The sequence below is a fragment of the Lepisma saccharinum genome, chromosome 20, assembly GCF_977018435.1.
Source record: "Lepisma saccharinum chromosome 20, izLepSacc3.1, whole genome shotgun sequence".
NCBI classification, from domain to species: domain Eukaryota; kingdom Metazoa; phylum Arthropoda; class Insecta; order Zygentoma; family Lepismatidae; genus Lepisma; species Lepisma saccharinum.
This window is the reverse complement of record NC_139248.1, coordinates 29,518,292-29,533,709: the sequence shown is the minus strand read 5'-3', so window position 1 is coordinate 29,533,709 and position 15,418 is coordinate 29,518,292. Positions and strand designations below refer to the sequence as shown.

The window sequence follows — 15,418 nt, the reverse complement described above, 5'->3', positions numbered from 1 at the left end:
AACTGCCTCGTCCGAGAGCATGCTCCGTGGCCTCGTCGTTCCTTTGAACGACTCCTGGTGAACGACTCCTTTCGGTGAGCGAGCTCCGGTGAACTGCCTCCCGAAAAGGAACTGCAATGACCCATCACTACCCCCACGCCTTCCTAATAGCTGCCACTGTCTACTGCACAAGTATTACCAGCACTGTTGTATTACCAAGCAAGTTGTCCATTACCATGTTTATTCTCTTTGTGTCGCCCAAAGAGAACTTCAGATAATCAAGGAAAACTCCAAACATGTTGTTGACAACTTATGCACCAACGTGCGTACTACAAATCCTAAGGAGATAATGAAAATCAAAGTAACCAGAAACAATTTGCTGAGTAATACTTGTGCATCCTACTGTACAACATACAGTAATATTGGTAATGTGTTACGAACTAGGTTTGGCAACGGTGCTGATCATCAGCTGTTGTGCTGGTCCAGCGAGTTGACCAACTGCAGCAGGTCGTGTTCTGAAAACTGAAGCAGACTTAAAATTTAGTGTTCAAAATTCGTATCACTGTGATGTATTTACAGGTGTGTATATTGATTTATTTTTCTCGTCAGATTTAGGAATTCTCACTGTACCCTCTGGAGAATTATGTAGATTTTTTTTTTAGATAGATGAGATTTCAATGTTTTACGTAATATAATAGTGGTTCCAGCGTTAGGAAAGCACAAATAACTGAGATATTTGGGCCCAAGTTCCTTTGGTTTTATTGCGATTTCATCATGCTACGAATGCATTGGCCCAAGTTTCGATTGTTTGATTCCGAATTTTATTGACAGGCATTTTCGGTAAATATGCGATATCGCCCGAACGGATTTCTTCAAATTTACAGGAGAAACTACTTACTGAAATCAGTTTCTGTAGCATTGTCGAAGTTCTTCAAGGTATTTTCTTTCGCGGAAACTGAAAATTTCACCATAGAGTGCTGCAGAACAAGAAATAATCACTTTTTATGTAAGGAACTTGCATTTTCTGTAAAGCGACATGATTATGCCGTTGTTTCCATTATGTACGTGCAGATGGCGCGAGCGTCGAAAGTCACGCGATCTCGCCAGTGTTTCCAAACGTGCCTTTTTTCTACGATTTTTTTTTAACTATGCTAACCTAACCTAACCTTGCTGGAAATGGTTCGTGGTGCTATCCGTCAATGGTTTTTGGGGCTGTCCATCAATGGTTCGTGGGGATATCGTGAATAATTTTTGGGGCTATCCGTCAATGGTTCATGGGTATATTGTGAATAATTTTGGGGGCTATCCGTCAATGATTTGTGATGACATAATGAACACGAAAGTAGGTATTTTTCGGTTAAGAAGGTTGAAACACTGCATACCCACTCCAAATCGACAAAACACAAGCACGACCCGCAATGATCCATGACGAGTGCACGCCATATTGTCTGTTACCCAAGTGGAACAAGGAAGACAAATAATGACTCGTAATATGATCAGTTGACACTATTTTATGGAAACAGGCATAACTTTCCCTTAAAGAATATTCCGCAATGCAGAATAGCTAAGTATCAATCCTAGAATTAATAAAATAAATCAATGAGAGGTGTTCGGGCGATATCGCATAATTACCACTTTTGTACATGGTTCAATTTCTAATTTTGTCTGTTAACACTGATCAGAATAGGAACTTTAGGTAAATAAATGTTTTTTTCTGCGATAAGATAGAGACCCTCATTTTTGCCAAAATTCTTATCATAGCCTTATATGTCAACACAGCATATTTTATTTTACATAAAAACACATATTTTCCAGTTTTCCGTATGTAAATACATATTTTGCGAATTTTCATTTTAAATACATAAAATCGCTCATTGACTTCATCTACCTCGAAATCCTCCAAGGAAAAATGTTTATTCTCCGCACCTCTTTCATATCGAGAGTGCTAGGTTTGTTTTGTCTTTGAAAACGCTCGCTGGCAGACTTCTGGCACCTCGCCTACGATCCTATCGGGAGAAAATAGCTGTAAGTAGCTGGGGCTGGCTACACGTAACGATAGCAAGGCTTTTTAATGAAGCAATGCAGCTATTGTGGCCAGAAGACATAAAATTTGACAATGTTCTTCTCTTGACAGATGCTGCAGCTTACATGCAGTGGTCTTGCCGTTAGCTACCCCAAAATGGTGCACGTTACATGTGTGGCGCATGCGTTGCATAGAATATGTGAAAAGATAAGAGCTCTTTATCCCAATGTCGATAAACTGGTTTCAAATGGGAAGAAAGTTTTTATCAAGTCACCTAGAAGAATAGACATTTTTAAACAAAAATGTCCTGAGGTTCCCCTTCCCCCTACACCTGCAGTTACGCGATGCAGATGTTATGCCCAGAACTTTGAAAAAAAATGTATCTGTTGTAAATGATCTCGACAAAGAAGAATTCTGCAAGAACTGTTGATGGAGCCCTCCTTAAAAGTCGAATTGGCATACATCTCAACAAACCTGTCCATTCTCTCTAATTCCATATGAAAGCTTGAATCGTCCGCGAACACTTTGGCAGCTTCCATTGGTGAAGTCTGTATAGTAGAATCGAAACTGAAAGAACTCACTGGATCTAAATGTCTAAATGTACAGAATTTTTGGGGAAAACCCAAGGTTTTCAAACATTGTGCCAAATTGCATGTGTTTTGGAAGGAGGTGAAGTAGAGGAAGAGGAAGCTTTGGAAAACTTCAGCGTTAGTGACATTTCGTGCTTCAAATATGCAAGAATTGTTTCTTGTGACGTGGAGCCATCTTTCTCACAATATAAGATGCTTTTTAGAGATAATCGTCACATATTTACAATGGAGAATTTGGAAAGAACTATGGTGATCCACTGCAACTCTTCCAAAAAATAGCTCGCTAAGAGGTAATCATTTAGAAACTAATTTCAGGTGTTTAAAATGCATGTTATAGTTTGTTTTTGTTACCAAATGTTTTTATTTTTGTCACATATTTTCCTGTTTTTATCACATATTTTCAACATTTATGACACATAAAAAATAAATATTTCTGAGTTTTTTAGCACATAAAGTTCCGTTCCCTAGTGATTACTTGCTGCGTGTTTTCTGGAGATCTATTTCCCTTCTGCAGTACACTCCAATATGATCCTTTGTTTGCAAGCAGCCATTTGTTTACTGTCGTCTTGTATACAGACTGCCATATACTTCAGGTACTTACTTACTTACTCGCGTCCTCTTTTACCTGCCGGTGTCGAGGGGTTACAGAGAGCTCTCCAGACGTTTCTGTCCATCGCCTTTTCCTGTGCCTCTTTCCATCTTATGCTTAGTTTCTCCAAAATCTCTTTGACACTCATATTCCATGTCTTTCTTGGTCTTCCTTTTGGTCTTGTTCCTTGTGGACGTGCTTCCCATATCTGCTTTGGCAGTCTCGTCTCACTCATTCTGCTCAAATGGCCGAACCATCTGAGTTGATTACGTTCAACTGTTTCTTGTAGTGGCTGAGCATTTAAAGATTGCCGAATAGTTTGATTCCTTATCCGATCTTTCCTGGTTTTCCCACTTATTCTTCGAAGGTACCTCATTTCCATTGTTTGTACACTTTGCAGGTGTTTTCCAGTCATTGTCCAATTTTCACTGCTATATGTGAGTGTTGGTATATAAATTGTTTTATATACAGTGAATTTTGTTTGGGTAGATATTTCTTTTTTGCCTATAAATCCTCGGTTTATCATTTGATATAGCTTTCCTGTCTTCATGATTCTATCTCTTATTTCTTCCTCTTCTTTTCCTTGACTGTTTATAATTACTCCAAGATACTTTAAATTTGTCACTTGTTCTAAAGGTTTGTTATTCAGTTTTATCTTATGGTTTGTCTTTTCTCTGCTAATTATCATTGTTTTAGTTTTCTCTGTATTTATTTCCATATTCTTTTTCTTTAATTCTTCATTAAGAATGTTTAGGTTATATTGTAAACTAGCCTGTGTATTAGCTATTAGTATAATATCATCAGCATATATGAGCTCTGTTAGTTTAATTGATTTCATATTCCAGTATCCTACCTGAAATTGTTTCATTTTTATATGGCATTCCTTTATTACTTCATCTAATAGTATTATAAATAGATATGGTGATAGTATATCTCCCCGTTTAACTCCTGTTGTTATTTCAAATTCCTCTGACTGGTGGTTTCTCGTCCTCACGTAGCATCTGCATCCTTTGTACCAACTTTGGATTGCTTTTATTAGGTTTTTATCCACTCCTTTCTTCTCTAAAGATTTCCATATCTCATTCCAAGGAACTCTGTCAAAAGCCTTTTGTAGATCTACAAAACATACATGTGCCTTTTTATTGTATTCTATTGTCTTGTCTGTTATTTGTTTGAGTGTGAAAATATGGTCTTGTACACTTCTTGTTGGTCTAAAGCCTGCTTGACTTTCTTCTAATTGCTCTTCGACATATTTTCTGAGTTTATTCTCCAGGATTCTTGAATATATCTTCCCTGGCACACTGAGCAATGAGATTCCCCGATGGTTTCTGCATTCTCTATTATCCCCTTTCTTGAAGATTGGGATTATTACTGATATCTCCCATTCCTTCGGTACAGTTTTCTTTTCCCATATAACATTCAGTAGGTTCAAAAACAGTTGCTCTCCAGCATTTCCCATGTATTTAAGCATTTCTGGTGTTAAACCATCATGTCCACTAGCCTTACCTAACTTCATTTTCTTTAATGCTGCTTTTAATTCTTCTACTTTGATATCGTTTATTTCCTCTTCTTCATCCTCCATTTCTGTATCTTCTGTTCTTTCGTTTCCTGTTTGAACCTCCGTCCTGTTTGTGTTTCATCCTTCAGCAATTCTTCGAAGTATTCTTTCCATCTTTGCATGATTTCTTCTGGTTTTGTTCTTAGTTTACCATCTTTTCCTTTTATGTATTTTAATGGGCTTTCTTTATCTTTTCTCATGGTCTTTAAAACTTTGTAGAATAGTTTTTGATTTTCTCGGTTGTTCTCTTCCATACTTTCCCCAAATTTTCTCCACGAGTTCTTTTTAGCCTCTAACACTTTCTTTTTAACTATATCCCTTTGCCTTCTATACTCTTCGAAGCTTTCTAAATCATTAACTGATAGGTACTTTTTCCACAGTATTTTCTTGTGCGTGACTTCTTCTTTCAGCTCATCTGTCCACCATGCCGTTCTTTTCATTTTGTTTCCAATGTTTGTTGTCCCGCAGCTTTCCTCTGCAGACTGTAGCAAAATCTTCTTAAATTCATCCCACAACTTATCTACATCTCTTTCTTCCTTTTCATGTTTCTCTTGTATCTTTGCTTCTATTTGTTGCTGATATTTTTCTTTAACTTTTGTATCTTTTAATTTGTATGGCTTTATTCTTATTTTGTTTTGTTTTTCCTGTCTTCTTTTCCCTTTAGTTTTTAGCACTCTACTTCTTTGTACTACTCTTTCCATTATTAATAGTTTATGATCTCTCCCAATTTCCACCCCTCTTTTGACTCTGGCATCTATCTTTCTCATCGTATTTCTCTCTACTATGAATAGAGCTAGGAATTTTAGGTGCTGCACCTTAAATTTTTATGTGTGAAAATGGGTAAAAAAAGTGATTCATCCCAAAAATAAGCACGTATTGAACTCTACTCATGGTGTTTCGGTTGCACCTTTTTGCACCTTTTTCACAATCTCAGAACCTTTTCCACCTTTTTCATAATCTCAGAACCTTTTGCACCTTTCCGCCCTTTTTGCATCTTTATAATTTTTTAAATACAACTCGCGCACTGTTTAACCCCACCCACATTCAAGGCACGGCTTCTTGGCACGCGATTCTTGTTTACCGCACAACAATGAAGCAGCTTTCTTCAGTTCTTGGACGTTAATGTAGTAAGCGCGCGGACTTTAAACAGTGCCAACAATGACGCGTTACAATTGCTAGAAGTTGTGCTCTTTTTGTCCTATACTGTATTTTTACGAATTGTTGTATGAAAGCGGTTTTGTTTTCGTTTTCTTCTCCCGTCTCAGCGAGCAAGGTAACTGCAGTCTGTGATCGACTGATCGATGCATCGGATTTGCTTGTTCACCATGCCAAAACATAAAGTAAATGTTGGGAAACTGCAGGACATTGTTAAACAGTTTAGCGGTGACGGCATTCAGAGTGATGGATCTGTTCTGAGGTGTGATGTGTGTGATATTTCTATTGCTGTTGATGACAAACACCAACGCACTCGGTTTGTGCAGCATCTACAAAGTGGGAAGCATGTCAGGAATAAATAACTACGAGGTGGTAAAGGTGGGAAGCGACAGTAATTCATTGGTGAGGCGCTTGCATCTTCAAGTTCCAGAAATACAAATTAATTTTTCAGTGAGACATCAAGGACATTTATAGCGTGTGGAATACCTCTTTCGAAACTTAACAATCCTGTCATGAAATCTTATTTGCAAAAAAATACTGGGAAGTCCGTTCCAGATGAGAGCACCTTAAGGAAATCTTACCTTCAACCTCTTTATGAAGCTAAAATCTCGCAGATCAGGCAAGTAGTAGCTGACCTCCAGTCTATTTCATACTAGATGAAACCACAGATAGGCAAAACAGGTACGTTTTGAACATTTTAGTAGCACCTCTCAATGGACATCAAGTGAAACCCATGCTTTTAAAAACTTATTTTCTCGGCAAAACAGATAATGCAAGTGTAATGCAAAGTTTCAATGATGCATGTTTTGTATTTTGGCCGGCGGGCGTAAAATATGATAGTGTGTGGTTAGTTCTTACAGACCAAGCATCTTACATGTTGGCTGCATTTTCTAATCTGAAGAATATGTATCCTAACTTAAAACATGTGACCTGCATTGTTCATGCTTTGCATCGAGTTTGTGAAGCTCTTAAAGATGAATATACATATGTGAACGAATTTGTTTCTAGCATTAAGAAAATACTGAAAAAGGCTCCTTCTAGAATACAGAAGTACGTAGAAATTACGAAACTTCCACTACCACCCTCTCACTAGATGGGGTACATGGTTAAAAGCTGCAGTGTTTATTTGCAATCATTTCCATACAATATCGAAATTTTTAGATGCTTTGCCTAGTGATTCCTCAGCTGTAAAAAAGCCAAAAAACTTGCACTTAAACAGGAATTGCAAGATGAACTCTATATTGTACATGGCTTCTCTTTCCTTACTACTGCAATCACAAAACTGGAGGAGCAGTGTCCTGAGAAGGAAGCACAGTTGGCTGTTTTGATGGATGTGCAATGAGAGCTGCAAGGGGTCGGGAAAGAGAAGTTAGAAAAAAGTTTAGCCAAAAACCCTGATGTTCAAGAAGTCGCAACCAACAAGGATGTGGATTACCGGTTGAAAACAAAATACGCACCACTTGTGTCTGTTGACGTTGAACGTTCTTTTTCAACTTACAAGTATCTGCGTAGTGACCGCAGATGTAGCCTCACTCAGAAGAACATAGAAATTTTGAATGTAATTTATTTAACAGTTTTCTAGATAACTAATTCTAAGCAGGTAAGAAGAAGCAGTTTTCCTTTATATCGCTTTCTAATGTATCAGAGAATTTTCTTTGCTTATTTATATTAAACGATTTAAAACCAGAGAATACTCTATGTGTTTATCCACACAAGTTGAATCATATATGTATGTATGCACTGCTCTATATATGAATCATATATGTATGCTCACTGTAAAATAAATTTTACATCTGAAAATCAGCACCTATTTTAGCACCTTTCTTGTACAAGAATTCGCACCTTTTTTGCACCTTTATTGGCAAATTTTTGCACCTAAAATTCCTAGCTCTGACTATGAAATAGTCAATTATAGATTTTTCCCTTCTTGTTAGTTCTTCCCTAGTGTATTTATGGATTTCTTTATGTGGGAATTTAGTATTTACCACTACCATGTTATTTGTTACACATAATTCTAAGATTCTTGTACCATTATCATTTAATGTCTCTTCTCCATGTTGTCCTATTACCTGTCTCCATTCTTCCATATTGTTTCCTACTCTTCCATTTAGATCTCCTACTATCAGTACTTCTTCCTTTCTTTCATCTATGATTTTCTGTAGTGAATCATAGAACATGTTTTTATTCTCTACTGTATCATCTTTGGACCATAAACTATTATCATTGCTATATTTTCTTCTTCTTCTTTAATGTTAACAATCATTATTCTCTCACTTATGAATTCCCAATCTATTATATTGTTTTTCTTTTCTTCGTGGATCAGGAGTGCCACCCCTCCTCTAGCTCTTTCCATTCTCGGTACTCCACTATATATCAGTACATATCCGTTATCTAACTCAATTTCTCCATGTCCTTTTTTCTTGGTTTCAGTTAGGGCTAGATATTTTACTTTGGTGTTCTTCATTTCTTTTACTATTTCAACTTCTTTTCCATTAAGGCCTCTGATGTTCCAAGTTCCAAAAGTCGTATACCTTAATCCTCGCCAATTGTCTTTCCTGTAGATCCGTCCGGCCAACTCTCTGTCTTTTCTTTTAATCATCTTTATTTAAGAAGTGTAGGTGATTGGCCTGCAGCTTCCTAGCATAGTGAAGGGGCTGCCTTCTTATTGCTGCTATGCCAGCAATGGGGTTTGGATGTTTCTCCCCTTTTCTTTTGTGGGCTCTATGCTCCAACCTCCACTTCCTTGGAAGACCTGGTATTTTCTGATAGGGGTTTACTCCCCTTAGAAGGATCGGCTTCTCTATGCCTAAGAGTTCCTTCCACCCTTTGGTTTTCTGTTGGGGTGACCTTCCCCTAGCCTTTGGAGATCCCTCTCCTCCCTGCAAGGCAGCAGGGGCAGTGCTTATTTAATGGCGGCACTTTCTCGCCATGTCATAGTGCTGTTATAAGGCTTTTCTGGGATTTTATGAGGAGGATCTTGCCATAATCTTCCTCCCCAGACCTTAACAGCACTACCGCCTCGGTCCGGGACTGCTTATTTGGTATTTCCTTATTCGCAGTTAACCACCATATCTGATGGCCGTTCGCTATCCGCCACCTGCGACCCGCCCAGTAGCTGAGGCTCGCCCTGGGCATATACTTTAGGTACATTGTATAATACTCCTACGAAACTTACAAAATATCATTTAACATTTGGAACCACATTGCCCATATTTTTATATGATATACTGTCTTAATACAGACCACAAATTTGTTTGATTGTGTTTGAATTTTCTTGTGATTATTATACACACTGTTTAACCTTTAGATAGGTAGTAATCAATATTTTGTTGGCAGGTGCTGAATTGAGAAGTGGAATATGTCCAGTGGATGAAGAGTTTTCTCTTTACAAGTGTAGCATTATTAAGGGTCCATTTAGCAGAAATGTCCAAGTTCTACTATGCTGTTGCCAAAGGAAGGCAGCCAGGTGTTTATAATTCCTGGTAAGTTCTTTGAAGTAGTTGAATGATCTGTTAGGTTAACTCTTTGAAGGGTGGTGGTTTCCTGTGGTAACCACGTTTTTTTTACCCCTTTGAGGGGCACAAATAGAAATTGCACTTCAATGTTGAAAATAATGCTAATGGTAATTCTTATACTAATTGTAATATCATTTCTATAAATAACATCAAACCGTGATCATTGTTTGTCTACATATGACGTCATCAAATGTGGTTACTGATGCTAACCACTGCACACAGACAAATGCATATACAGAGATGCACAAAATGCAAGCAAAACAGAGAGAGACAAGAAAATGTATTTTATTTGTAGCATTTAGTTAGTGCTCAAACAAATTATGGTAATTACTTCACAGGTGGAGATGAAAGTCTGAATTTTAATATTATTTCACTTAGTTCGAAGGTAATTTGCATGACAATTATGCACAAAATTATATAGCAAAAGATATAAGAACAATAAACCCTTGCATGTCAAATGAAATCTTGACATAAATTTTCTTATGATGAAATATGCTGATATTTGCTGATGAACTCACAAAAATCTCTTACTTGGAATGAAAATCTTGAAAGCAGGTCTTACGGTTCATACATAAGGGTACTTGCTATGTACTACATGATCAGATGGTTTGCACAGGTTTTTTCCTTGTGCTGCAGTAAGCGCATCTTCTTGATGTTGACTTCTTTGGCTGATGAGCATTCTCCGTCAATCTGATTGCCGCATCCACCGATGGTTTGTGTTTTTTGACGGCTACAATTCCTGTGTTCTGCGATCGTGGACTGTCAGATTTCCTTGATGACACTATCTGTTTACTCAGAAGTCCCTGATAAACTGCTCTTCGAAGTCTTTGTGACTGTACTGTTCCAATTCCAACTCCGTATGAATGATAAAAACATTCACAACACAGCAATCAATAAAGTGAAAAACAGCCGGTGCCACCATTTTCTGCTCTTTCTGTCAGTCTCGTAGTCTCGTCTCCTTTGAGACTAAGTTCCTTTTCAGGCTTATTGCCTACTTTTCCTCTATACACTTGGAAACGCAAATTATAATAAGACTCATCGCACAGCATCCAAATTTTATAACCTCTTTTTGTGGGTTTATTACACATGTACTGTTTCATTACGCTCCTCCCTTTGAATTTCACCATTGACTCATCTACAGCAACTTTTTGATGAGGTTTGTATGACCTTGCTAATGATTCTTCTATCAAATTCAGCAAAGGTCTTACTTTGTACAGTTTATCAAAATTGTCTTCCCCCTTCTTGGGCATCAAATTGTTGTCATTTACATGTAAAGGCTCAATAAAAAACTGAAGCGTTTGACTGTCATTAGGGATGAATTGTAGGAATCATGCAAATCCGGAGCAGACGACCAATATTCTCAATAGCTGGGAAGAACCTTTCTATTCTAATTTCTTGTCCACTTGTTGGTACAAAATGTTTTCCTTGTTGGGTTGCATAAAGGTTTGTGTGAAAGCAATGTGATCTACCAAATAGTCCGTAAAGAGTTCCTAGAACAAATAATATGGCGTAGGATTCTGCAGATCGTGTATATGTTGCGAAACTCCTCCATCTCCAATGAAGTTAGGAACGTCAGGCACGGAAGCAGTCTGAGTCCATGTCGGAGTTTGTGGCACAACTACCGGCACTGAAATGTGGGATGAAGGAACGGTAACAGTTTGATTCCCAACAGGCTCGGACTCCTCACTCACACTATCACTGTCACTTTCTCCTGCTGTCATGCACGTAGTGTTATTTGGTTTATAGGTTGGATCGTCATCTGAATCCGTACAATCATCCAGGTCACTTTCAGGGTCCCAAGAAATGTCTTCAAATAGAATCTGTTCTATCGTAGTTTTATAAATATTATTGGACGCCATTTCTGCCTAACACAAAGCAATCTACCTTGTATGTGCCGTGGTTATCGCTGCTAACCACATGCAAAATATAGCATTTCAACAAACAACACGCAACAAAGCATTATATACTTCTTACCATCAACAATAGTGCGTGCAGAGAGAAAAAACTGACACTAAATGTACAACAAAACTTTCCTTACAACTGATCCATTCATCTAAGTTAAAAAATGTCACAAACACGCGAAAACAGCCAACCACGCCAAACACAAGACCGCTGTCTATTCACGGTAATCTTTTCAGAATGCAATAACTTTCTTGTGCTGCGATCTACCGGCAAGTATACGAAGTAAATCTGTGGCCAGCACAGCTAACCACATCTGCATGTAGCCCCACAAAAATCCAATATATGTGGTTACTGCAACTAACCACCGCCCCTCAACCGGTGCAGTCGCGAGCAAATCCTTGCCCCTGAAAGAGTTAAGGAGCATGAGTGAGTTACATTCAATATAAGACAAGACCAATGGGATGAAACTCATATGCCGGTCCTGGTGGCTTTGCGACTTTAGCGACATCTAACCGTTAGCACAAGAAGATTTGGTCAGGATGCTTCTCTACTGGTACACTAGATGGCAGTGCAGGCAAGTACTCGCTAACCATTCTTATGAAGATCTGAGATTAACCTGCAAATAGCAGCGTCTACCAACAGCTGATTCTGCACATGCACTGTACTGCTCTATTCATGGCTGCTTCTTGGTTGTCCTATGTTCTTTTGTTCCCCGAGGCGGTGAACCGCAACCTCTGATTTGCTAGATATCTAAACTGACGATGCTAAAAGGCCAATGACGTTAAAAGATTTGTCCTATGTTTTGGTAAAATTCATGTATTAGAATAAGGCCGTTGTTCCAAAAAAAAATACCAGCCATCTTTCACAACTTGAGGATTTTGTATCAATCATGTGTGATGCATGTTCTACATGTTAGAACCAAAACTTGTGGCTATATATGTAAAAAAATGTTCATTCTTCCTGAAAAGTAGGCAAATAGTGGGTTAAAGACAACTATTATGGTAAAATTACATTTTATTTGCCATGATAGATCGACTAATAATTAGCAATTTAGATTCCATGTCGTGGTTTTAGGCACAATGCTATCTAGCAGCACTTTTTTCAGTTGACACAGCGACAGACCTGCCACCTACTGGTAGTTGGAGGAACTATGTCTGGCATGAACATGTCTGTCAGCCAATAACATTTTTTATAATAATATAGAAGGTGAGAATGGTGTAGATATGGGGGGATATGTAAAATAAATTTAGAATAGAAATGTACTTTGCATGGAGTACTCTGGAAAAAATAAGTTTCTAAGGTTCACGAATACTCGGGGCAAATACAGCTAGAGTTCACATGAGACTCATGAATACTGTAGATCTCATTTTCACATACTGTAATTTTTGTTATACTGTTTTTTCTAATGTATCTTTGGTTTTACCCTACTTTATTCAGTGTATTATGATTTTTTGTCTTTTTTTTTGTATAGTCTCTGCCTAGTCCACTTCAAATTATCTGCATTTTATTTTATTTTATTTTTTTATGTGGCAACAAATACAGATTTTGTAAAAGAAATGGGGTCATGATCACCTATATGACCAGTTCACCATGTTAGTTGTAGTTTCAGTATTAATTTACTATATTACAATTAGTATCTTTTTAGTGCAGGTAAGATTGTCTATGTTCGTCTTAATATTCGCATAACCACTTTTTATAGATGCAAAATAATCTAACACTGTTATTTTTAGTGGTTTTTATTTTATCTGCGATGTTTCATTCTGGTTTCCCAGGTAAGATTGGTTTATGTAAATTGTCTATATTTTATATTTGGTTCATTTTGTAAATCCAAGAGGCATAATATTTTATTGGTTATATGGACACATGAATTTAGCCTCAAATGCTCAGTAAAAATGTTAAATTTGTAAACACCTGTGGGTGCTAAATCAATTTGTATTACTTTCAAATTATTTTACTTTGAAATGGAATTTGTGCAATTTACCTACAAAATGATATTACATCTATCAAACCTTGAAAATTAAATTGCTGTTTTTAAGAATTCATATTATTGATGCTATTACTTATTTCATTGATAAATATTCTCATTCTACGATTTTTTCCCCTTAGGGGCGAGTGTAAAACACATGTGGAAGGTTTTGTGGGAGCTGTATTTAGAAAATTTCCAACTGAACAACAGGCATTGGAGTTTGTGAGGGAGAAATCAGCAAGTCCTATAAAATCAGCTGCAGGAAATCAGTTCTTTTCTGCGGAAAGTAAAAGGAACATGTCTCTGCAGGAAGAAGTTAATTCACTGAAGAGCACATTGCAGAACTTGCAAAGAAACATCAAAGACTTCATGCAGCAGAAGGAAAGTGAAATAGAAAATCTTACAAGGACAGTTCAGGAGCTTGAAACGCGGTTAGCTTCAAGTGGGTCCAGCCTGACTGGTGTTTCCAGAGCAGGACACGTCTCCAGGGAAAGGTCTTATAGTACGTCAAGTGCCAATGGATCAACCGTGAAAAGAAAATCTGACGCTTCTCCAGTTCAGAATGGTGCAAAACAATCAAAGATGGACTCGTCTGATGCCTGCCCACCCTTCAGGTTAGACGAGGAAGGTTACGTTCAGGTTTATACGGATGGTGCTTGTGAATCCAATGGGCAAAAAGGTGCCAAAGCTGGTATAGGAGTGTGGTTCGCAGATAATCATCCATTGTAAGTAGCATTTGTTCTTAGCTAATTTGTCATCATTGGATCCAGGGTTTCAGTCCTGGCATGGTATGCTTGTTTCTTTTTGAGTGTCTTTTATACGTACTAGGGGAAGGCACATAGAGGTTTGGATCCCACTTTAAACTGTAGGTCCAGTTCTGATTAGCCTTTCTGTGCATAAAGTGCACTTAAAACAACAATTCAATCAATCATTATCAAGATTAACCTAAAGAAGTAGAAAAGGTGTCTAAAATTTTAAAAAAAAATTTGTAGCTCATCTATACATTATACGTATAAAGTATTGAAAGTTATTCAAACAATAGAACTATAGTGCAGGAGGCCTTAGAAAGATCGCTTCGCAGGCTTACAACAGCCGACAATATGGGGGTGTGTCTGCGAGAACCAATCAGGTCCGCGAATGAGCAAGCCCGGTTGCCACAGCTAGCTCGCTGCACCCTTCTGGAAGGGTGAGTGACCTCTGCCTCTTGCTACCTCAGCTTGTTTGTTGACACGAGAGTATCAGCAATAGTAAACGAGCGACGTCTGCTGTTAGCCCGCGAAATGCTCTTTCTAACGCCTCCTGCACTATAATTTCACTAAAAGGTTTTTCTAAAATAGTTCCATTTTTCACTTTTCTTTCGAATGAGTAGCATTACCAGGTCATTGAAACCTACAACAACAACAACTGGGGTCTCGTCGTGCTGACCACATGTCACCCCATAGCTGGTTGCTTGATCACCCACCTCTGCTGAGGCATGTGTGAGTGAGGCCGCCAGTCGGTAGGTAAGGCTTGGCACTCAAGGGCTGTTTCTTAATCGGTTTTATTATTGTAGATGTTTTATCTGGAATTTTTATTAAATTAACGTAGGAACGACCAAACATGAGTAAAAAAAATCTTTCTCTGGTACAGTACTGCAGTGGCGGAGCATGACCTTTCCAAAAGTGTAAGCCTATAGCATGATGAAGGCTATTTCCCGTTGTGCTTATTTTGTGGCTGGCATGGTCAGTGATTTATCTACATACATCCACCCCCACCCCCACTTCCCCACACATTTTTTCAGAACACTTTCCTGGAATTTTTCACAAAACTCTAATTTTGGCACTAAATTTAACCTTACACCCCTTAGAAACGAAGTTACACTACACCAGATTAAAAATTCTGAGTAAATCTGTGATGCCTGTTGTTTTCTTTGCTAGGCTTTGTATCTCCTACATTTCAACTGAAAATTACGTCAGTCTTATTCCTATCACAATGAGTAACCTAACGATAAAAAGTATGCAAAGTTCTATAAAATGAGGAATAATGATAATAAAGAAATGAAAACAGAAGGAATAAAAGTGCTGAATACTTTTTAAACCACATAACCAAGTAACAGCTTCGTATCATGAATCACAAATTCGGCGCACTTTATTTTTCGTTTC

At 37.9% G+C, this 15,418-nt stretch overlaps 1 protein-coding gene across 1 annotated transcript in view; it reads left to right on the top strand.

The window, feature by feature from the left end:
• The first annotated feature begins 429 nt into the window (after positions 1 to 429).
• Positions 430 to 15,418, top strand: part of rnh1 (ribonuclease H1) — a 40,214-nt gene continuing 25,225 nt past the window's right edge. The window contains exons 1-3 of the mRNA XM_083142298.1: positions 430 to 558; positions 9,231 to 9,376; positions 13,418 to 14,002. Of these exons, the coding sequence (XP_082998424.1) occupies positions 9,264 to 9,376; positions 13,418 to 14,002 (698 nt within the window). The 5' untranslated portion in view covers positions 430 to 558; positions 9,231 to 9,263. The remainder of the gene's footprint in view (positions 559 to 9,230; positions 9,377 to 13,417; positions 14,003 to 15,418) is intronic.